Here is a 22,296-nt window from a genome sequence, read left to right as displayed (position 1 = left end):
AGAAAAAAAAATCAAGAGAAAATTGTTCTCCTTGTCAGATGTATTTCTTTTAAAGATGTTCAAAAAATGACAGAAATGTATCTTAAATCCAGTAAACTTGGGGGTTTGTTTATTTATCTTTTTTTTTTATTAACACACATTTGTATGTAAAATTTACATTGGAGAAAAAAAAAATTTCTACCCTTGTATTAACAGAAATAAAATAGGTGAGAATAGTTATGCATTTAATCTGCTATACACTAAATGGCAACAATCAGGAAAGTCTTTTCTTGTAATAAAGAAGATTCATCACTCTCCTGTTTTTTTATTTTATTTATTTATTTATTTTTTATTAATATTACAAATATAATAGTGATAACAACCACTAAATGAAGCCCTGGTCCTTTTTTTCCTCACACATCTACAAAATAATTTACCCGAAACACAAAATTATCTTTAGAAGCTAAATTAATACAGATTTTGTAATAGACTTTATGAAAATTTTATTAATTAATGGACAGCTGCTTGTTAATCTAAAACACAAAATTTGGGGCCTTAAATCTCAACCTTCCAGCTCCACTTTTTTCCTCCATTTGGACACATCTGGCTCTAAAAACATTTTAAATACTGAACTTCAAGAGTCACTCAGAAAATAGTATTAACAGGATCAGTTACTAACCTTTAATTAATCCTTTAATTTGCATTATTTTGTTTTTGACATGGTTTATTTTTTCCCAGATAGTGCAAAATATGTAAAATAAGAGTAAAGATACCTTTTGTGTGAGTTTTAGTTTGCTGAAAATATGATAAAAATCATTGACTTTCTTGTTTGGCACAGGAGACAAGCTTCACCGATGAACCATAACACCAGATATGTTTCTTTACATACTGAACAGTCAAGGAATCCGGTGACTGTTTCTAGAAAAAAATGCAAACATTTTTTTTAAAGCACTTAAATCACTCAATATTCCATTTTTCTTTTAAGAAAAAGGGGTAATTCAATCAATTCATTCAGGACAATGATTTCAGACAGACATTTTGAATGTTATTAATTACCATAACGGTGATGAAGATGATCCATGTTCCTGTTGGGGTGAGTGGTTGCATTTCCATAGAGACACTTTGCATCAGCAGCTCCATGCTCCAGTGCTCTGGGAGACTTTATAGTCCTGAGAGTTGAAGACTGGATGACTGACAGCTGTCCTTCATCACAGCAGAAGACACACAAATCCTCCTCCTCCTCCTCGTCATCATCATCATCAAAACATGAGTGTGATCTGCGTCCTCATCTGGACTCTCCTCTGCTCCTGCTTCACAGGTAAAGTCCAGAGAATCCAACTCCTCTCCTCTATGAACATCCGTCCCTCTGAAATGAAGGCCACAAAAGCATGAAGCTGCTTTCTGTTTCTGTCTCTGTATCCTCAGAGTCCAGAGGACAGGTCACAGTGACTCAGCCTGGAGCAGTGAGCTCCAATGTTGGAGGATCTGTCTCCATCTCATGCAGAACCAGTCAGAATGTTTATGACAACAACCGTTTAGCCTGGTATCAACAGAAAGATGGAGAAAAGCCTAAACGACTAATTTACAGTGGTAGCACTCAAGATTCAGGGATTCCAAGTCGTTTTACAGGCAGTGGATCAAACTCTGATTTCACTCTGACCATCAGTGGAGTTCAGGTTGAAGATGCAGCAGTTTATTACTGTCTGAGTGCTCATGTCATCAACAGTCAGAATGTGTTCACACAGTGAAAAACAGTTGTGCAAAAACCTCCCTCATTCAGGCTGAACAGAAACTGAACTGACTGCTGCAGCTGGAAGATGCTGCAGACACTGATACAGTTCACTGAACATTCATTCTAACAAACACAAGAATCGCATCAAAAAAAAAAAAAACGAGCTCAAAGCTAATTTCAGTTTAAAACAAGACTTTTCCCACAGAAATGAAAAATTAAACCAATCACCCCTTTAAGCCTTTCCCTTCATTAACACATGAACCCCATGACCCCACAATGAATATGAACATGAAAACATGACTGTAACTATAAAATAAACTTCTGGCTCTGCTGTGAGGAAACAGTATCTAAAGAATCTAGTAGTCAGCTCAGCCACAGGAACGTCTCCACAGCCGCCAGCCAGAACAGGACATCAACAGGGTCCATTCCACAACTTCAAGACTGCATTGAAAAAGTACTTTTTTTCCATTTCTAACACTTTTCTTGTGCTTTTTTAACCTTTCTTCTAATATTATTTATAAGAAAACTTTTATTTTCCACAAAATTAAAGCGTCTCATTCATGTTTCTGCATTAACAGCTGCAAAGAATTCTCAATCCAGAAGGATTATTCTGTGTTTTTAAGCTTTACTTTCTTACCTCTGTTATTAAATCATATGCTGATAATCACATCAGATGAATTTTAAATAAACACCAAAATGAAACTAGAATCTGTTCTAACCATTCAATAAATTGCAGTTTTGTTCATTCACTAAAAGCTAATTAGAAGATGCTGACAGAGAAATTGACAACAAGGTTCAGTGTTACCATGAAATTCTTCAACAGAAACACAAGAAGTTGTTCTGATTCACAAGTTCAGACGGAAATTATTAATCAGAGAAGTTATAAGAACGATGAGGAAGTTACAGATGTTTACAACTATGAATATCTTCAAATTTTTTCTTTGACATGTTTGCACAAATACATTCTTAATTTACATATTTCATGACTGAATTACATTATAATGTAATGTAATTAATTTTAGAATTCTTCTAAAAGTTAAAGAAGAATTCATTTAGCAGAGTAATAAAAAGTATGTATATAGAATAAATGACTTTTATTATAGAAGTAAATTGCATTAAATATTATTATTATTAATAATATTAATATTATTATTATACATTTTATTTAGTAAATGAGTTATAATCATGATTTAAACACATTTTGATCTTAATTCTGGTTTAGAAACTCTGTAAATAATTAACCAAAGTATTATGTGAGCACCACAATCTAATCTCTAAAACACCTCTTTTAAAATAAAATTAAAAAGAAAAGAAAAACATTTACTTTAATTTAACAAAATGTTATAATTACAGAGTAACACTAATACATATTATAAAATAATCATAAAAGCAGTGAACTGTTGTGTTAACACTGATTAAGTGGAAGCAACTACTGAGTTCATTTTGTCTGCGCATTTACATTCAGATCTTTAAAATGTCTTCATGTTGTTGTTTACCTTTCAGCCTATCCCATTAGGGGTCACCTGTGAGGAAGAGGCAGAGACGTGTGGAGCCATGTGCTAATGAAAGGTTTTAATGAAGACACAGGACAAGGCAAGGCGTGGTCAGAAAACAGGCTGAGGTCAAAACACAGGGGCCAGGCGGAGAGTCGAGGATTCAGGCAGGAGTCAAAACACAAGGAGACAGGCATAGGAAAAAACGCTTGGACTGTATGCAGGGCAAACAAGACTTCGCAGTGAGCTGTGGTGAGAAGTCAGACTAAATACTATGGCAGTAATGAGGTGATGGGAAACAGCTGATGAAGATTAATCCAGGTGAGGGCAGGTGAGGAGTTCAAAACTCAGGTGAGCGCTCCCTCTGGCGGTTGGATGGAGAAGCAGCAGGTTGAACCATGACAGAGCCCCCCCCCCCTGCAAGCGGCTTCGGAAGCGAGAGGGTCGACGGCGCTGTGGGGACGACCCCGACGACGAGGAGCTGGCCTGTCCGGACAGGACTGGTGAAAGTCTGAGAAGAGAGAGGGGTCGAGGATGTCGCTGGAGGCAACCCATGAACGTTTTTCAGGACCGTACCCCTCCCAGTCCACGAGGTACTGCAGTCGGCCATTCCAGCATCTGGAGTCCAAGATCTTATTCACTCGGTAGGCTTCTTCTCCGTCCACCATGAGAGGCTGTGGGCTGGAGTTCAAAGAACCAGAGGGTGGATCTTTATCGAGGGGTCCTGAAGCAAGCTTGAGCAATGATATGTGGAAGGTGGGTGAGATCCGATACTCTGGAGGCAGCCTGAGACGGAAGGACACAGGGGTGATCTGACGTGTGATTTGAAAAGGTCCCATAAACCTGGGGCTGAGTTTTCGGCAAGGCAGCTTCAGGCGGAGATCCCGGGTGGATAACCAGACCCATTGACCTGGCACAAGGTTGGGTCCCTCGCGACGATGTCGATCAGCCTGGATCTGGGATCGACGGACCACATGTTGGAGCTGAACATGGGCTGCTCTCCATGTCTCCTCGCACCGCCAAAACCATTCGCCTACTGCTGGCAACTCTGTGGATTTGCCAGACCAGCGAAAGAACGGCGGCTGCACTCCTAAGACACACTGGAATGGCGTGAGTCCAGTGGCGGCTTTCTTTAATGAGTTCTGGGTGTATTCAGCCCAGACCAGAAACCAACCCCACTCCTCCTGGTGCCGACAGCAGTAAGTCTGCAGGAACTGGGTGACCTCCTGATTGAGATGTTCCACTTGCCCATTTGACTGGGGATGGTATCCAGACGTGAGGCTTGCATTGATTCCAAGTCCCTTGCACAACTTCCGCCACACCCTGGATGTGAATTGTGGTCCACGGTCCGATACAACGTCTTCAGGAAGCCCATAATGACAAAAGACGTGAGTCAGCAGGTGTTCTGCTGTCTCTATGGCTGTGGGAAGCTTGGGAAAGGAATGAGACGACATGCCTTGGAGAAACGGTCAATAATGGATAAAATGGTGGTGTAACTTTGAGAGCGAGGAAAATCCGTAATGAATTCCACTACTATGTGGGACCAGGAGCGATGAGGAATGGGTAGAGGTTGCAGCAAACCAGCTGGGAGTTGTCGAGGGGACTTTGACATCTGGCATGTGGCACGTATTCCATGACGAATTGTGCCACGTTGGCCTGCAGGGTGGACCACCAGAAGGTGTTCTTGACCAGGGCTTGAGTGCCTGCCATACCTGGATGACCAGCCGCCGGGGTGTCATGGACGAGATATAACACCCCCTGCCGGTAAGGTGGTGGAACATAGACACGATCAGCCGGGCATGACGGTGGCGGTGGATTGGCGGCATTGCAATCAGTGAGTTCAGTGATGATGTCCCACTGGATGCGGGCCATGATGATGCAGATGGACACCACATTCTCAGGTTCTTGGGAGACCTCGTAGTCCTTCTCATACAAACGAGAGAGAGCATCCGCCTTCCCGTTCTTGAAGCCAGGGAAATAGGAGATCTGAAAATTGAAGCCGGAGAAGAACAGGGACCAGATGAGCTTGTCGTGAATTCAACCTTTTTGCCGTTTTGATATATTCTAGGTTTTTGTGGTCGGTCAGAATGAGGAAAGGCAGGGAGGCCCCCTCCAGCCAGTGTCTCCACTTCGTGAATGCTTCTCTCGATCGCCAACGTTGTAGTTTTGTTCAGGGCCAGTGAGTTTGCGTGAGAAGTACGCACATGGGTTCATTTTAGGTGGAGAACCGTGACGTTGGGAAAGAATCGCCCCCACTCCTGTATTAGAAGCATCTACTTTGACAACAAATGGAATGGTGGGATCCGGGTGATGTAAGATGGGCGATTGAGAGAAGCGTGTTTTCAACATGTTAAAAGCTAAGGAGGCCTCTGGAGTCCACCGGAGGACTTTGGTTGCACCTTTCAAAAGGGAGGTGAGAGGAGCTGGAACGACACTAAAGCCCCTGATATATCAACGATAGAAGTTAGCAAATCCTAAAAAACGCTGCTTGTCTCATGTAAAACCAGTCAGGATGCTTTTTTTATGAAGGAAATTAAATTTTATCTTGGTATCAACAGAAAGATGGAGAAACAAAACTGCTCATTTACAATCTTCACAACCGAACATCAGAGACTCCAAGTTGTTTTACAGGCAGATTTCTGTCTGACCATGAGTGGATTTCAGGCTGAAGATGCATCAGTTTATTACTGTATGAGTCTATGTGCCATCAACCATCAGCCCATGTCCACACAGTGAAAATCAGTGGTACAAAAACCCCCGTTACCCAGACTGAACGGAAACTGAACTGAAACAGTTCCCTGAAGACACACAGGTTTCTTGATTTTTGCTAAAAACAGCATAATTATCATAAAATAACCACTGAGAGCACATTTACAATAGATAAAAGTATCATTGAAGTTGATCTTTAACAGCTTTATTTATGACATTTTTTCATAAGAATGTCGACTTGATTATACACTTTCTTTTTGAAACCCTAATTTCCTTGAAGGCAAAGATGCAGCAAAAACATATAAACTATTTTGTGTCTGTTTCAAGTAATTTAAACACTGTTTATTTTGACTGTTTTTCATGCTCTGAAGTTTTTCTACATTTCAATGCATGTAAAATTTTAGCAAATCAAATCCAAAGCACAAAAGCCAGGAATCCTGGAATTTTGCATCACCAATTAACATACATCATTTTCTTCTTTGAAAGTAGTGGTGGTTCATTTAATTTTAACATGGTTAATGCATCACTGCTTATTTAGTTTGATTACAATCCATCTACTAAAAGTAATTAACATATAAATAAATTGTGTCATCATTTGAGTTTGTTTGTTTCAGAGTCAGAGAGCGTGTCTCTGTACAGTCAGAGGTTTTTGTACGACGCTTCAACCAGTTTGTATCACTGTGGTTCACGTTTGGTGGAGGAACCAGACTGGAGTTTGGAAGTAAGTTTATGACTTTTTAAATATTACGTGCAGAATTTTATTTAATATTATTTTACTTTTGGGGAAAACCCAAAGAAGTTTTAACTAATCAAAAAAAAATTATAAAAAATCTGTATGAATTGAAGTAAAATGCTTGGTTAATAACTGTTTCTTCTTTAAATTCTTTACATTTGTATTGTAATGCCAAAGAACAATTTAAAACTTGCATTATGCGTATTGTTAATGTACTTCATTTAGGCAATTGTCTCCTTTTTGAGGTGTTTTGTATAATTGTTTTTTTTCTAACATTTAAAAGTGACATTTGTGTACTATTTTCAACAAAAAGCTTTACATATCCGTTTACTAACAGAGTTAAGTCATTTTAAAACAGTCAAAGCTGGTTTTGAAAAAAAAAATGTTTCAGGTTCAAATGTTTACGGTTAAAATGTCAACAGTTTCTCTTGTTGCTGATCAGCATGAGAGATTTCTTCAAGGAAGTGAAACAAATTGTTAAATCAGTGACTGATGGAGCAGAAAAACACCTGACAGAATCTTTTTGATGAGTTGATTTGTGTCTCCTAGGTGACAGCAGTCCATCCCTGACCATGCTCTTCTCCTCCAAGGTGGAGAAGCAGCAGGGAAATGCCACACTCATGTGTGTGGCCAACAAGGGCTTCCCCTCAGACTGGACTCTGTCCTGGAAGGTGGTCGGCTGCATTAAGAGCAGCAGCAACTGGGAGCAGATCAGCAGTCCCGGGGTGCTGCAGAAGGACGACCTCTACAGCTGGAGCAGCACCCTGAGGCTCTCTGCAGACCAGTGGGAGAAGGTGGACTCTCTGACCTGTGAGGCCAAGAGAGGATCCCAGACTGCAGTCTCAGAGACTCTCAGGAGAGACCAGTGCTCCCTGCCCTGAAACATTCAGACTTTACAGTCTTTTCTTTGTAATGTTTTCCAATCTTTTTCTTTATCTTTTCTTTTAAAGCTGTTTCTTAATTGTTCATTTTTTCTGCTGTGACCTTTTCAGGAATTAAAAACAGTTTTTCTCATTTGCATCAATAGAAATAAAATGATTTTCAAATGTTTGAATCGTTGACTTTTTCCCTGTTTTCAGAATATGATCACATAGAGACAAAAACATGTTAAAAAGGGTTATTTCTTATAGGCTTCAACAGAAGTGTCACTGTCAGATATGGCCACAAGAGGGAGACAGAGACCTGACAAACATAAGACAAACATAAGACAAAAATGTGAAAATTGTTTTTTTTCCTTTGGAAGAATTTTTGTTTGATTAAAAGAGCAAAAAACATGTATGATAGGAAAAAATTCAGAAGAAAGTAAAATTAATTTCAAAGAAAATGTGTGTTGCAGATTCACATCACTAAGGTGTGAGAAGTTATTAACCTCAATGAATTGTCGACTTTCTCATAACGTTCTCTGATTTTATTACATTTAGTTGTTCCTAAGTGCAATTTAAAAATTCTACTTTTGTATTAAAACTTCTAAAAATAATTTATAACTCATAAAATTAAATACATTACACCTGACAGCTTATTTCTAAACCTTGCCCTTGTCTATTATTACCAAACTCCACAAAAATATATTTTTAGCCACATTTGTGATATTTAACTGCTGAAATTTGACATATTTAATCAGATTTTCTCTCTGGACCTTTATAAAGAACTCTCTATACTGGCAAACATGTGTGACTGTGAGTTGAACAATTAGTGTGGAAGGAGCATTATGACGTGGAGAACAGCAGTTTCTGACTGATTCAGTGTGTTTGCATATGTGTGCTGCCTCTCTGCTTCCGGTACTTTCCAGTTCTTTCACAGATACTGACACGCCCACAGATTGAAGGTATTTCTGTCAAAGAGGTCTATGAAAAAAAATAGACTGTTTCCTTCTTATTGATCTTTAGACGAGTCAATTTGCACTAAGAGATTCCCTCTAGATATTTTACTGTAACTGAAGAACAAGAAACGACTTATTTGGGTAAAAATTAGAACAAAAACGTTAACATTAAAAACAAAACACACAAATTGGTCAATAGTTTATATTTAGCTAAAAACAGAAATTAGTAATGACTTGAACTGATGATTAATGATGATCGCAATCTAGTCTTTAAATAAAACATTTGCATTGTTAAACATTCTTTTCACAAATACAAGCTTATAAAGGTGAAACACCACATAAAGTTTCTAAAAAAATAAATTATATTAAAAGTCCCTACAACACACAAAGAAAAGACTGCAAGAAAACTGTCTTATTTAGTACATTTGTTTAAACTCTTAAATTAATTCCCTCACAACTTTATTTATTTTTGTTATACTTGTTTCATTAAAAGTCCTTATGGTTGATTTGTTCTTCTGCTGCTGCTTTAACTTGACATGATGGCACTGTTGATGATGAAGATGCTTTGATTGTTCGTGATAAATATATGATTCAATAAAAAAAACGAAGGTGGTTGAGATGTGCTAGTAAACAGAAGAATGAGTGGAAGGAGAGATAGGAGCAGAAGAGAGAGCAGTAAAGGAGGAGGAAAGATGGGATTAAAAAAATGAAAGTATTTTTTTTTTTATAAATAGCTTTTTTTCCGATTAAAAGAATATCCTCAAACTAAATGTTAAAAATTCCCTTTCTGACGGGCTCCAGTTTTAACCAGATCTGTAAAATACTTTCGGAAAAAAAGGAGGTTTGGATAAATATATTTAAATTTATATATATAGCTTTCACTACATCAGGACCTGTTCATAAATCATCAACAATAATAAAAATCTATTTTGTAATAAAAAAGGTTCATCATTCTTTCCAATTTTTTTTTCTTCACAAGATTTCTTTTCACAGGTTCAATACTGATATTAATCACTAGATGGAGCCATGGTCATTTCTTTTCACACCAAACGTTTCTTTAGAAAATAAAAAAATAAAATAGATAAATAAATAAAAGATTTTGTAAAGGTATTCATGAAAATTATATTATAAAATGTATATATGAAAATTAAATATATAGTAAATATAAAATGTATATATGTATATATTGTTCAGCTGCGGTTCCACAAGAGAGCATCAGTGTCACATGAAAAAAAGAAGTGTTTCGGCTCACTAAAAATATGTAAAAACATTGACTTTCTTGTTTTGGCGCCAGAGAAAAACTTCACCAGTGAACCATGACAACAGATATATTTCTTTACACACCAAACAGTATAAGAATTCTGGTTGTGTTTCTCAAAAAATAAAAGATTGATAACTCTTTCTCTTTTTAAATTAAATATTTTTGTTTTAGGTGCAGAAATCACTACTTAATCACTTATTCTGTATTTCTGTAAAGAAAAAAAGTAATTTGATGAATTCATTAGGGAAAATTTATAGAAAATGTTTATTTAACAGTGATGATGAAGATGATCCATGTTCCTGTTGGAGTGAGTGGTTGCATTTCCATAGAGACACTTTGCATCAGCAGCTCCATGCTCCAGTGCTCTGGGAGACTTTATAGTCCTGAGAGTTGAAGACTGGATGACTGACAGCTGTCCTTCATCACAGCAGAAGACACACAAATCCTCCTCCTCCTCCTCCTCATCATCATCATCAAACATGAGTGTGATCTGCGTCCTCATCTGGACTCTCCTCTGCTGCTGCTTCACAGGTAAAGTCCAGAGAATCCAACTCCTCTCCTCTATGAACATCCGTCCCTCTGAAATGAAGGCCACAAAAGCATGAAGCTGCTTTCTGTTTCTGTCTCTGTATCCTCAGAGTCCAGAGGACAGGTCACAGTGACTCAGCCTGGAGCAGTGAGCTCCAATGTGGAAGGATCTGTCTCCATCTCGTGTAGAACCAGTCAGAATATTGTTAGCAACTATTTAGCCTGGTACCAACAGAAAGATGGAGAAACTCCTAAACTGCTCATTTATGCTATCAGCAAAAGACAATCAGGAACTCCAACTCGTTTTACAGGCAGTGGAACAGCCAATGAAAAAGATTTCACTCTGACCATCAGTGATGTTCAGGCCGAAGATGCTGCAGTTTATTACTGTCAGAGTTTTCATTGGGGCAATTTGTTCACACAGTGAAAAACCGTCGTACAAAAACCTTTCTTACTCAGACGGAACAGAAACTGATGATACACTTCACTGAAAGCACACAAGCACATATTTTATAAACATATTCCTGGTAAATACAAATAATTTGGTTTTCAGAAATTGAAAAATAAATATAGAATTAACTCACAAAATTAAATTTTTTAATTAACAACATTTTTTGTTGTCACTAAATCCTCATCCAAGTCTTTACATCAGACGAGTCCCCCCTTAAAAAAACATTTTTGAATATTATGAACATCTTAAAACCAAAAGAACTGCAGATACTTTTAAAAAAGTTTCGTTTATTACAGCCCTTTGGATTTCTTTACAAATTTACTGCCTTTTTATTTCCAACAGTTTAGAACTCAGTTCTGATCTGACAGATTTTTTTTGACCAATAATGTCTGTAACGTTCACATAATGTTTTAATCTACAATAAAGGAACTTCTAAAAGTCAGGTTTTGTTTATACTTTGTGAGACACTGTTCTGTTATTCCTCCATCCATCTTCAGAAACTGCTGAATCCATTTTGGGGTCACATGGGTTACTCTGCACCAACAGCAGCGGCCATAACTCAGAGGAAAACAACAAAAGTTTATTGATTTTGGTTAAAAATTTGCTGAATCAAAATTTAAAAACTACTGGGAATGCTTGAAAAATACATCCAAAGGTGATCAGAGTGGGACTTTGAACTACTTGTCTTGTGTAACTCACAGAATCCAGCAATTCAAGCGCTACTTGCTTTTACCATGTCATCATGGCGTGAAGCTTGCCTTTTGTAAATCACATTACCATTTCTTTCTGAAGGAGTTAAAGATTTATTATCAGTAGTATATTTATGACTCATTTTCTGACTAAAATGTACACAACATAAGAAGTTGTGTTGTTTTCAGATTTTGTGTCATCATTTGAGTTTGTTTGTTTCAGAGTCAGAGAGCGTGTCTCTGTACAGTCAGAGGTTTTTGTACGACGCTTCAACCAGTTTGTATCACTGTGGTACACGTTTGGTGGAGGAACCAGACTGGGGTTTGGAAGTAAGTTTTTATATTTTTAAATATTACCAGCAGAATTGTATTTATTATTATTAATTTTTTTTTACTATTGAGGAAAACCCAAAGAAGTCTTAACTAATAAAAAAATGAATAAAAAATATGTTTGAATAAAAGTAAAATGCTGGCTTAATAACTGTTTTTTAAATTCTGTATAAATTTGTATTGTAATTGTTACCGGCCCCAGCCCTAGGGGTAGCTGGGTGGTAGCAAATGGCACACAGCTAGGGTGTCTGTGTAGCCAAAGGTGGCACAGTTGTGTCTGTGGACAAATCTGTGGACAAATCCGAAACACATGTGATCAGGACGAAGCTCCTTTAATAATGAAGCCGCGCCTGTACCTCTTTCGTCGATTGTCCACAACGGCACAGCAGTGCCAACAGCACCACCCGCGGGCAGTTACATGTAATGCACCCAACTCAAACAAATGCTATTGAAACAATTAAAAAAAAGGTGGGGGTGTTTATTTTCTCTCTCTCTCTTTTTTTTAACCCACTACATAATGCCAAAGAATATTTTAAAACTTGCATTATGCATATTGCTTTTTAATGTATTTTATTTAGGCAGATTCAGTTGCCTTTTAGAGGTATTGGAATTGTATAGTTTTTTTATTGTAATGTTGAAAACTGACATTTGTGTAATAGTTTTGAACAGAAGTTTTACATTTCCATTTACTAACAGAGTTAAGTCAGTTTGAAACAGTCAAAGCTGGTTTTAAAAAAAATAACTTGTATGTATCAGTTTCACATATTTAAGGTTAAAATGTCAAAAGTTTCTTTTGTTTCTGATCTGCATGAGAGATTTCTTCAAGGAAGTGAAACAATGTGTGAATCAATGACTGATGGAGCAGAAAAACACCTGACAGGATTTAATGTCTCCTAGATGACACCAGTCCATCCCTGACTGTGCTCCTCACCTCCACGAAGGAGCTGCAGCAGGGGAAGGCCACACTCATGTGTGTGGCCAACAAGGGCTTCCCCTCAGACTGGACTCTGTCCTGGAAGGTGGTCGGCAGCAGCAGCAGCAACTGGGAGGAGAGCAGGAGCCCCGGGGTGCTGCAGAAGGACGGCCTCTACAGCTGGAGCAGCACCCTGAGGCTCTCTGCAGACCAGTGGGAGAAGGTGACCTGTGAGGCCAAGAGAGGATCCCAGACTGCAGTCTCAGAGACTCTCAGGAGAGACCAGTGCTCCCAGTCCTGAAATATTATGCCTTTTCAGTCTATTCTTTGAGATGTTCTCCAATCTTTTTCTTTATCTTTTCTTCTAAAGCTGTTGCTGAATTGTTCATTATTTCTGCTGTGACCTATTAAAAAACATATTTTTTGCATCAATAAAAATAAAATGACTGTCAAATGATTAAACTGTTGACTTTTTCACCTGTTTTCAGAATATGTTCAAAAACATGTTAAAGAGGATTTTTCATATGGGCCTCAATTGAAGTGTCACTATCAGAAATCGCCACAAGAGGGAGACAGAGTGACAGGGATCTGACAAACACAAGACAAAAATGTGGAAAGTGTTTTTTTTCTCTTTGAAATGATTTTTTTAGATTAAAAGAGCAAAAACATGCACGATAGAAAAACATTTCAAAAGGTTAAATTAATTTAAAATAAAATGTGTGATGCAGATTCAGATCACTAAGGAGTGATAAGTTATTTACCCTAATTAATGGTTTACTCTGATTTTATTACATTGAATCATTTCTAATTGCAATTAAAAAATCTGAATTTGTATTCAAAGTTTAAAAAAATAATTTATAACTCGTAAATTGAATACTTTACATCTGACAACTGATTTCCAAACCCTGCCCTTGTCTGTCATTACCAAACTCCATAAAATATATATTTTAGCTACATATGTGATGTACAGCTGCTGAAATTCGACATATTTAAAACGTATTTGCACTAAGAGTTGCCCTCCAGCCTTTATAGAGAGCTCTCTAAAATGGATAACATATGTGACAGTGTGTAGAATACTGCCACTGAAGACCAAGGGATCTTTATCTTAGTAAAAATTAGAACGAGAAAGTTAAAATGAAAAACAAGGGTCATAAATTAGTCGTTAGTTTATATTTAGCTAAAACCAGACATGGGTAATGCCTTGAACTGAAGACTCAGACTTGAAACACGCTTCCGTCTGAAGCACCGCCCTCACGAATGTACATTCAAGCGACCACTTCCAATGAAAAGTCAATGTAAATGGATGTAAATGAGCATTTTGGGCTTCTGTATTCAAAACTCACATGTTCACGTGCAGCTGCACAACCAGCTAAAAGTTTGACCAGGTTAAACTTTAACAAATCAGGAACTCGGATTTGGTAGTGTTGTATGAGCAGCTTCCCTTTTGATTTATGGAAGTGCCAAGTGTTTCAAAATTGGAAGAGAAATTAATAATTGCATTTTGCAGAATTATATGACACCAAATGTTTTATAGAGCTGTTATAGAGCTGTGAAAGAAAGATTCACCAGATTTATGACATTTTGAACCAAGCCTCTTCCAACTGTACGTGGTAATTTATATTTATCATATTCTGTCCCACATAAAGCCAAAGAAGTGACTTTAAAACATTGAATCACATTTATCCTAACAACTTTTTTCAAAAACTCAATTTTGCTACACAATGACCAAATTATTATGAAATCATTTTTAAGCACAGTTTTGTTGGCACAATAAAGTATGAAATGTAAAAATATTTTTTAAAGGTTCAAATGATGATTATAAAATAGTTTGGGTTTATATGGTAAAAAGGAAAACTTAACCCAAATGATTCTGCAGGTAATATTTAAAATCTATACATGTTTCACTTCCAGTCTGTTGCATTCTGGGAAAATTAAATACACTTGGTTTTGCTTTAGAGTCAATATAGACATCTTTATTAAAGAGAGAAAATATTGTTGTGTGTGTTTATAATAATATAAGTTTGTATGAATGATGGTGACATGTGTAGAACAGCAGCTCCTGACTGGTTCAGTGTGTTTGCATATGTGTGCTGCCTCTCTGCTTCCAGCAGTTAAAGCTCAGTGTTGATCAGTGGCTGTCCAGACCTTTCAGAGACTCGGACTCGCCCGCAGCACAATGATGATGTCACTGACTCTGCTGCTCTTCACCCTGGAGCTCCTGGTTCAGGGTGAGACTCTCTTCTGAAAACTTTGCTTCCAGCAGCAACCAGGTTCTCCACAATGATGGAGAGACTTTCAAACAAGCAGCACTGACATTCTTCTTCTAGGTTTTTCTTCAAGATGATTTTGTCTCAATAATTCTTCTCTTTTGTTCTGTTTTCAGCTTCATCAGAAGAACTGCTGACTCAGACTCCCGGAGCTCTGTCTGTAGTTCAAGGACAGACTGTCTCCATCAGATGTAAATCTAGTAGAAGTATTAGCTACCACTTCAACTGGTATCTTCAGAAACAAGGAGAAGTTCCCAAGTTTTTAATTTATGCTACAAGCAATCGTCAGTCTGGAGTTTCTGATCGTTTCAGTGGATCAAGCTCTGGATTAGATTACACTCTGACCATCAGTGGAGTTCAGCCTGAAGATTCAGGAGTTTATTACTGTGAGACTGGCTATGACATCAACAGTCAGTCTGTGTTCACACAGTGAAAAACCATCGTACAAAAACCTCCATCAGAAACTGAACTGAGAATGAAACAGTTCAATGAACAGCAAAGCCAATGTGGGCAAACACAGCTGGGGCCACCACGGAAACTGCGGACAAACCCAATTGGGGCCCACATTCTCTGCCCACTTTTGAACCATGTGGGGCCCACTTGGCCTTGCTGACTGGGTTAGAGGGTCATCCTGATCCTCTTACTCAAATCCTTATCAGATTCATTTTTCTCTGTGTCTTCAGGATCACTGTCATGATCAAAGATATGATCCAGCAGCTCAGAAACAGAGAACCTGTTTGTCATGTTGACTGATGCTCCAACATAATTAAACTGATAATATTAGGAAGATTTATTCAATTTCAATTCAATTTTATTTACATAGCCCAAAGTCACAAAATAATTTGCCTCATTGGGCTATTTATGTTCATGTTTACATAAGGCTCAAAGTTTCTCCATGTTAATTAAATATAAAAACTCGAACAACAAAAGGACTCAAAGACGCCATACTACATAACACTTTTTATAAAAAAATGTAACTTTTAGTTTCTTGATATTCGTGATAATGATGAAGATGATCCATGTTCGTGTTGGAGTCAGTGGTTGCATTTCCATAGAGCATTACCATTTAACATGCATTAATTTATTCTTGGAAAGTAGTGGTGGTTCTGTATATTAATTCTAACATTGCTAATGCATCACTGCTTATTTAGTTTGATTACAATGAATCTACCAAAAGTAATTAACATATAAATTAATTGTGTCATCATTTGAGCTTGTTTGTTTCAGAGTCAGAGAGCGTGTCTCTGTACAGTCAGAGGTTTTTGTACGATGCTTCAACCAGTTTGTATCACTGTGGTGGACTTTTGGTGGAGGAACCAGACTGGAGTTTGGAAGTAAGTTTATGACTTTTTAAATATTACCAGCATAATTTTTATTTGTTATAATTTTTATTATTGAGGAAAACCCAAAGAAGTTTTAAGTAATCAAAAAATGAATAATAAATCAGTGAAATGAATTGAAGTTAAATGATTGGCTAATAACTGTTTCTTCTTTAAATTCTTTACATTTGTATTGTAATGCCAAACAACAATTTAAAACTTGCATTATGCGTATTGTTTTTATTTGTGTGTACTTCATTTCGGCACATTCAATCGGCTCCTTTTGAGGTGTTTTGTAATGTTATAATTGTTTTTTTCCCTACTAATTAAAAGTGACATTTGTGTACTATTTTAAACAAAAAGCTTTACATTTACTAACAAAGTTAAATCATTTTAAAATAGTCAAGCTGGTTTTGAAAAAAAATTTCAGATTCAACTATTAAAGGTTAAACTGTCTGAAGTTTCTCTTGTTGCTGATCTGCATGAGAGATTTCTTCAAGGAAGTGAAACAATGTGTGAATCAATGACTGATGGAGCAGAAAAACACCTGACAGAATTTGGTGTCTCCTAGGTGATGCCCCGCCCTCCCTGACCGTGCTCCTCCCCTCCACGAAGGAGCTGCAGCAGGGGAAGGCCACACTCATGTGTGTGGCCAACAAGGGCTTCCCCTCAGACTGGACTCTGTCCTGGAAGGTGGACGGCTGCATTAAGAGCAGCAACTGGGAGGAGAGCAGGAGCCCTGGGGTGCTGCAGAAGGACGGCCTCTACAGCTGGAGCAGCACCCTGAGGCTCTCTGCAGACCAGTGGGAGAAGGTGACCTGTGAGGCCAAGAGAGGATCCCAGACTGCAGTCTCAGAGACTCTCAGGAGAGACCAGTGCTCCCAGTCCTGAAACATTCAGACTTTACAGTCTTTTCTTTGAGATGTCCTTCAATCTTTTTCTTTATCTTTTTTTCTTCAAGCTGTTTCTGAATTGTTAATTTTTTCTGCTGTGACCTTTTCAGGAACTGAAAAACAGGTTTTTTTATTTGCATCAATAAAAATAAAATGATTTTCAAATGTTTAAATTGTTGACCTTTTCATCTCTTTTCAGAATATGATTAGATAGAGACAAAAACATGTTAAAGATCACGTTTCACATTGTCCTCAATAGAAGTGTCACTACCAGAAATAGCCACAAGAGGGAGACAGAGTGGTGGGGATCTGACAAAAAGTTTAAAAATGATGTTGAATTTTATAAATTTTTGTTTAAAAGAGCAAAAAAAAAAAAAAAAAAAACATGTATAATAGAATAAAAATATTCAAAAGAAGGTTTAATTTTCAAATAAAACTTGTTGCAGATTCACATCACTAAGGGGTGAGAAGTTATTAACCCTAATAAATTCCTGATTATATCTGATTTCATTACAATAAATTATTCCTAAGTGCAATTTGAAAATGCTGCATTTGGATTAAAACTTCTAAAATTAATTGTAACTTGTAAAAATTAATACATTATACCTGACCACATTCATCATATCCTTTGACACATAAAGCAAAACAAGTGAAATTTAAAACATTGGATGACATTTATCCTAACAACAACCTTTTTCACAAGCGTTTTGGTTATGGTGGAGACCTTAGTGTTTTCTGTGAAAATGATTTCGAAACTGCAGTTTACTAAAATCTGTTCTGGTCTTCGTTTCTTAATTGGCTGATTAGTAAAAATATTAGACAATTTAAATTAAAATAAACACTAATGATGATAGATATCCAGCCTTTATGATTAAAACATTGATATTGTAAAACATTTTATTCACATATGCAAGTTCATAAAGGTGAAACACAACATGAATATTTCTTAAACTATTTATTTTATTCATATTCCATGCAACACATGAATAATAAGACTGCCATAAAAAAGTTATTTAGTACATTTGTTTAAACAATTTAATTAATTCCCTCACAACTTTATTTATTTTTGTTATACTTGTTTCATTAAAAGTCCTTATGGTTGATTTGTTCTTCTGCTGCTGCTTTAACTTGACATGATGGCACTGTTGATGATGAAGATGCTTTGAGTGTTCGAGATAAATATATGATTCAATAAAAAAAAACTGAAGGTGGTTGAGATGTGCTAGTAAAGGAGGAGTAGAAGGAGAGATAGGATCAGAAGAGAGAGCAGTAAAGGAGGAGGAAAGATGGGATTAAAAAATTAAAGTAAATGTTTTATTCAATATTTATTTTTCCAATCTAAAAGAATATCCTCAAACTAAATGTTAAAAATTCCCTTTCTGACGGGCTCCAGTTTTAACCAGATCTGTAAAATAGTTAAGAAAAAGAAGGAGGTTTGGATAAATATCTTCCAGTACTCCAGGATCTGTTCATAAATCATCAACAATAATAAAAATCTATTTTGTAATAAATAAGGTTCATCATTTTTTTCTTTACAAGATTTCTTTTCACAGGTTCAATACTGATATTAATCACTAGATGGAGCCATGGTCATTTTTCTTCACAAAAGTGTCTTTAGAAAATAAATAAATTAAAGACATTGTAAAGGTCTTTATGAAAATAATATATATTCTTATAGAACTGCATGCTAATTTAAGAGAAGTATTTTTTAGATTCAAGTCTATATTAGTCTATTATATAAAAATATATAATCATTTTTTACTTAAGGTTCTGTAAACTTTAAATCTAGAAGCATAAACCCACAGAAATGAAGAGATCTTCCACCATTGGTTGTTCCACTGTGGTTCCACAAGAGAGCATGAGTGTCACATGAAAAAAAGTGTTTCAGTTTGCTAAAAATACGAGAAAAAAATACCTTCTTGTTTTGAAACTAGATACAAACTTCACCAGTGAACCATGACACCAGATATATTTCTTTACACACTAAACGGTATAAGAATTCTGGTTGTGTTTCTCAAAAAAGAAAACATTGATAACGTTCTCTTTTTAAATTAAAATTTTTTGTTTTAGTTGCAGAAATCACTACTTAATCACTTCTTCTGTAAAGAAAAAAAATCATTAATTTAATGAATTCCCTATAGACAATAGAAGGGTTTGATTTTATCAATTACCACAACAGTGATGATGAAGATGATCCATGTTCCTGTTGGAGTGAGTGGTTGCATTTCCATAGAGACACTTTGCATCAGCAGCTCCATGCTCCAGTGCTCTGGGAGACTTTATAGTCCTGAGAGTTGAAGACTGGATGACTGACAGCTGTCCTTCATCACAGCAGAAGACACACAAATCCTCCTCCTCCTCCTCATCATCATCATCATCAAACATGAGTGTGATCTGCGTCCTCATCTGGACTCTCCTCTGCTGCTGCTTCACAGGTAAAGTCCAGAGAATCCAACTCCTCTCCTCTATGAACATCCGTCCCTCTGAAATGAAGGCCACAAAAGCATGAAGCTGCTTTCTGTTTCTGTCTCTGTATCCTCAGAGTCCAGAGGACAGGTCACAGTGACTCAGCCTGGAGCAGTGAGCTCCAACGTGGGAGGATCTGTCTCCATCTCATGTAGAACCAACAATAAAGGAATGTATGGAATCGGCCTTTCCTGGTATCAACAGAAAAATGGAGAAACTCCTAAACTACTAATTTACAGTGCTAGCACTCGAGCATCTGGAACTCCAACTCGTTTTACAGGCAGTGGATCAAGCTCTAGCACTGATTTCACTCTGACCATCAGTGGAGTTCAGGCTGAAGATGCAGCAGTTTATTACTGTTTTGGTGAATTCTACGACAGTGGTGGGTTGTTCACACAGTGAAAAACAGTCGTACAAAAACCTCCCTCATTCAGACAGAACAGAAACTGAACTGATATAGTTCACTAAACACACACATGAGCATGTTTATTTTTTATAATAGTTTTAGATATAGATATTAACATTTTAAGAGAAAATTGTTTATTTTCTGAATTTACATTTTTGACAGAAAACAAGAGAAAAAAAGTTACTGGACTTAAACATCATCTTAAAAATATAGGTCTACATTTATCTTAATATTTAGTAATCATCACTAAATCCTCAGTTTACAGCAGAAAATGATGACAGAATATTTTCAAACTGAAGAAAATTTGATTTAAATAAATGAGCTAAGACTAAAACATCAATATATTGATATGGTTTTAGTCTGATGTTTAATTAATGTTTTCATGAATTTTCTAGTTGAGTAAAAATGTCAAAAAAGAAAAAAGAAAACACCAACTTTTTACATTTTATTAAACAACATTAAATTACAATAAGTTATTGCATGAGTAAAGAAATAATTAATTGAATAGAAAATAAATGTAAAAAATATATAATCCACAAGAACATAAAATTACTATGTAGCTTTCTGGCATTAAAAAAGTGGTTTCACTGCTTTACTTTTTTTGACTCATATTGGTCTCAATGTGTTCATGTATGATCATTCATGGACAAGTGGACAAATCATCTTACAGATGACATGACTGAATAGCAGATTAATGTTCAATATTAGCAGGAACTTAAAGTAAAAGTAAAACAACAAAGACAATATTTTATAGATTAAATGTACATTTTAATTACTTTGCAGAAAATTTGACTGATAAAATATAAATGTATTTTCATAAAAAAAATAAGACAAATCACAATCGATCTAAGATTAAATACAAAAATGTGCTCTTGAAATTAATCAGCTTGAAAGTTTATGATTTTTAAATGAATGAAAAGTACTTACAGTCAACTTCCAGTCTGGTTCCTCCACCAAACGTGAGCCACAGTGATACAAACTGGTTGAAGCGTCGTACAAAAACCTCTGACTGTACAGAGACACGCTCTCTGACTCTGAAACAAACAAACTCAAATGATGACACAAAATCTAAAATTCATGTATCTTAGTCTCAGAATTGAAAATAGTTTTTAGCACTTGAGATGTTAATAAACTGTAAACAATCTCTCATCTTTTGTCTTCTTAAGATACAGTTTTAATAAATAATCTAATTATCGTTACATGTCAGCACCACCACCTAACCCCAAAACATCGGTCATTTTTCTCTCTTAAATTGTTTAAATTGTTTGGAGTATTTGAGCAAAATCCCATAATTCAAAGAGTTTCAGAACTGGTATGAGTAAGAAGTCAAAGAATTCTGACCTAAATACAGGAATTAGCTGTCTCACTTTTATTAAATTAAAGTAACTTTAGAGTACAGTCTGTCTTTGTACCATTATTTTCAAATCTTTATCATTTCTTGAAATAAGCATTTTTCTTGTCAGTTTCATTATCCTGCTGCTCTCTGCACACTGTCGAATTATTTAAAATATTTTGATAAATTACATGATAAATTATTGTAGGTTTTATTAATTTTCCACTCTAAATTTTATGTTGATATTTCGGAAATAAAGTATTAAAAGCACCTAGTTTTACTGAATAGTTATTAAGACACCTCCAGAGTAAAAAAATATACAATTGTGCATGTGTGTTTGCGTGCATTGAATAATGATTGAGTGTGTATGAACACCAAAGATCATTTTCTTATAAATGAGGCAAACTAAAGAGAACAACATATAAAAAATTCAGGAGATCAATGGTTTTGATGCTTACAAAACAATTATTTTGCCTACACTCCATATTGACTAAATATCCTTAGAAGCTCTGACCCGAAGAATGAAAACTTGCCTTCATCAAAACGTTACAAAATGATTTCATATTAATTTTTTTTTATTTTTAACAATGGAAGCGGAGTCAAATAAGCATTATTCATTAAATCTCACAAACAACCTTAAGGAAAGAAGTAATAATTCACTCACACTCAAAAAAATGATTCAAGCCCCTCTTAAAGGTGACACATTTAGATTTAATCCATTTTACTCAAATTTAGTAGTTCATCAGAAAATTATTTATATCTCATTCATGTTAACTAAAGTTCTTCAATAGCAAAGAGCCTCTGATCCATTAACTCAAAATTATTAAGTTTTATTTTGTCCGCATCCCCGTGCGCATGCGCAAATGTGTCAATGGTCTCTCCCTTCCTCCATGTCTCCTTCCCGCACATCAGAAGCTGCACGTCGGACTTCGGATTTGAAAATAGAACTAATTCCTGGTAAGTATCCTTTGATTT

General features: G+C 36.1%; 1 protein-coding gene, 1 pseudogene and 1 gene segment (V, D, J or C); all 3 read left to right on the top strand.

Annotated features, from left to right (window-relative positions):
- Window positions 1-1,291: 1,291 nt before the first annotated feature.
- On the top strand, window positions 1,292-7,724 carry LOC112162536. Its single transcript, XM_036214358.1, has 6 exons — window positions 1,292-1,712; window positions 3,853-4,011; window positions 4,070-4,314; window positions 4,752-4,882; window positions 6,503-6,634; window positions 7,196-7,724. The coding sequence occupies exons 1-6, from the start codon at window positions 1,368-1,370 to the stop codon at window positions 7,525-7,527; spliced, it is 1,344 nt and encodes a 447-aa protein (XP_036070251.1). The 5' UTR covers window positions 1,292-1,367; the 3' UTR covers window positions 7,528-7,724.
- A 2,481-nt stretch (window positions 7,725-10,205) lies between these two features.
- LOC118599368 lies at window positions 10,206-12,976 on the top strand (annotated as a pseudogene).
- A 1,582-nt stretch (window positions 12,977-14,558) lies between these two features.
- Window positions 14,559-17,500, top strand: LOC112162537. The segment is given in 4 exon segments: window positions 14,559-14,865; window positions 15,021-15,322; window positions 16,187-16,238; window positions 16,795-17,500. Coding segments are annotated over 4 exon segments (726 nt in total).
- Window positions 17,501-22,296: the final 4,796 nt, after the last annotated feature.

This window comes from Oryzias melastigma, linkage group LG11 (genome assembly GCF_002922805.2).
Source record: "Oryzias melastigma strain HK-1 linkage group LG11, ASM292280v2, whole genome shotgun sequence".
In the NCBI taxonomy this organism is placed as follows: domain Eukaryota; kingdom Metazoa; phylum Chordata; class Actinopteri; order Beloniformes; family Adrianichthyidae; genus Oryzias; species Oryzias melastigma.
Note: the sequence above shows the minus strand (reverse complement) of the source record. Positions and strands in the feature narration are given on the sequence as shown.

Bases quoted from the DNA above. Each gene is read 5' to 3' on its own strand.
- LOC112162536 (XM_036214358.1), top strand. From the start codon at position 1,368: ATGAAGCTGCTTTCTGTTTCTGTCTCTGTATCCTCAGAGTCCAGAGGA. The intron at 4,315-4,751 runs GTGAGTCCAGTG...ATGTGGGACCAG, and splicing joins CTAAGACACACTGGAATGGC to GAGCGATGAGGAATGGGTAG. The intron at 6,635-7,195 runs GTAAGTTTATGA...TGTGTCTCCTAG, and splicing joins AACCAGACTGGAGTTTGGAA to GTGACAGCAGTCCATCCCTG.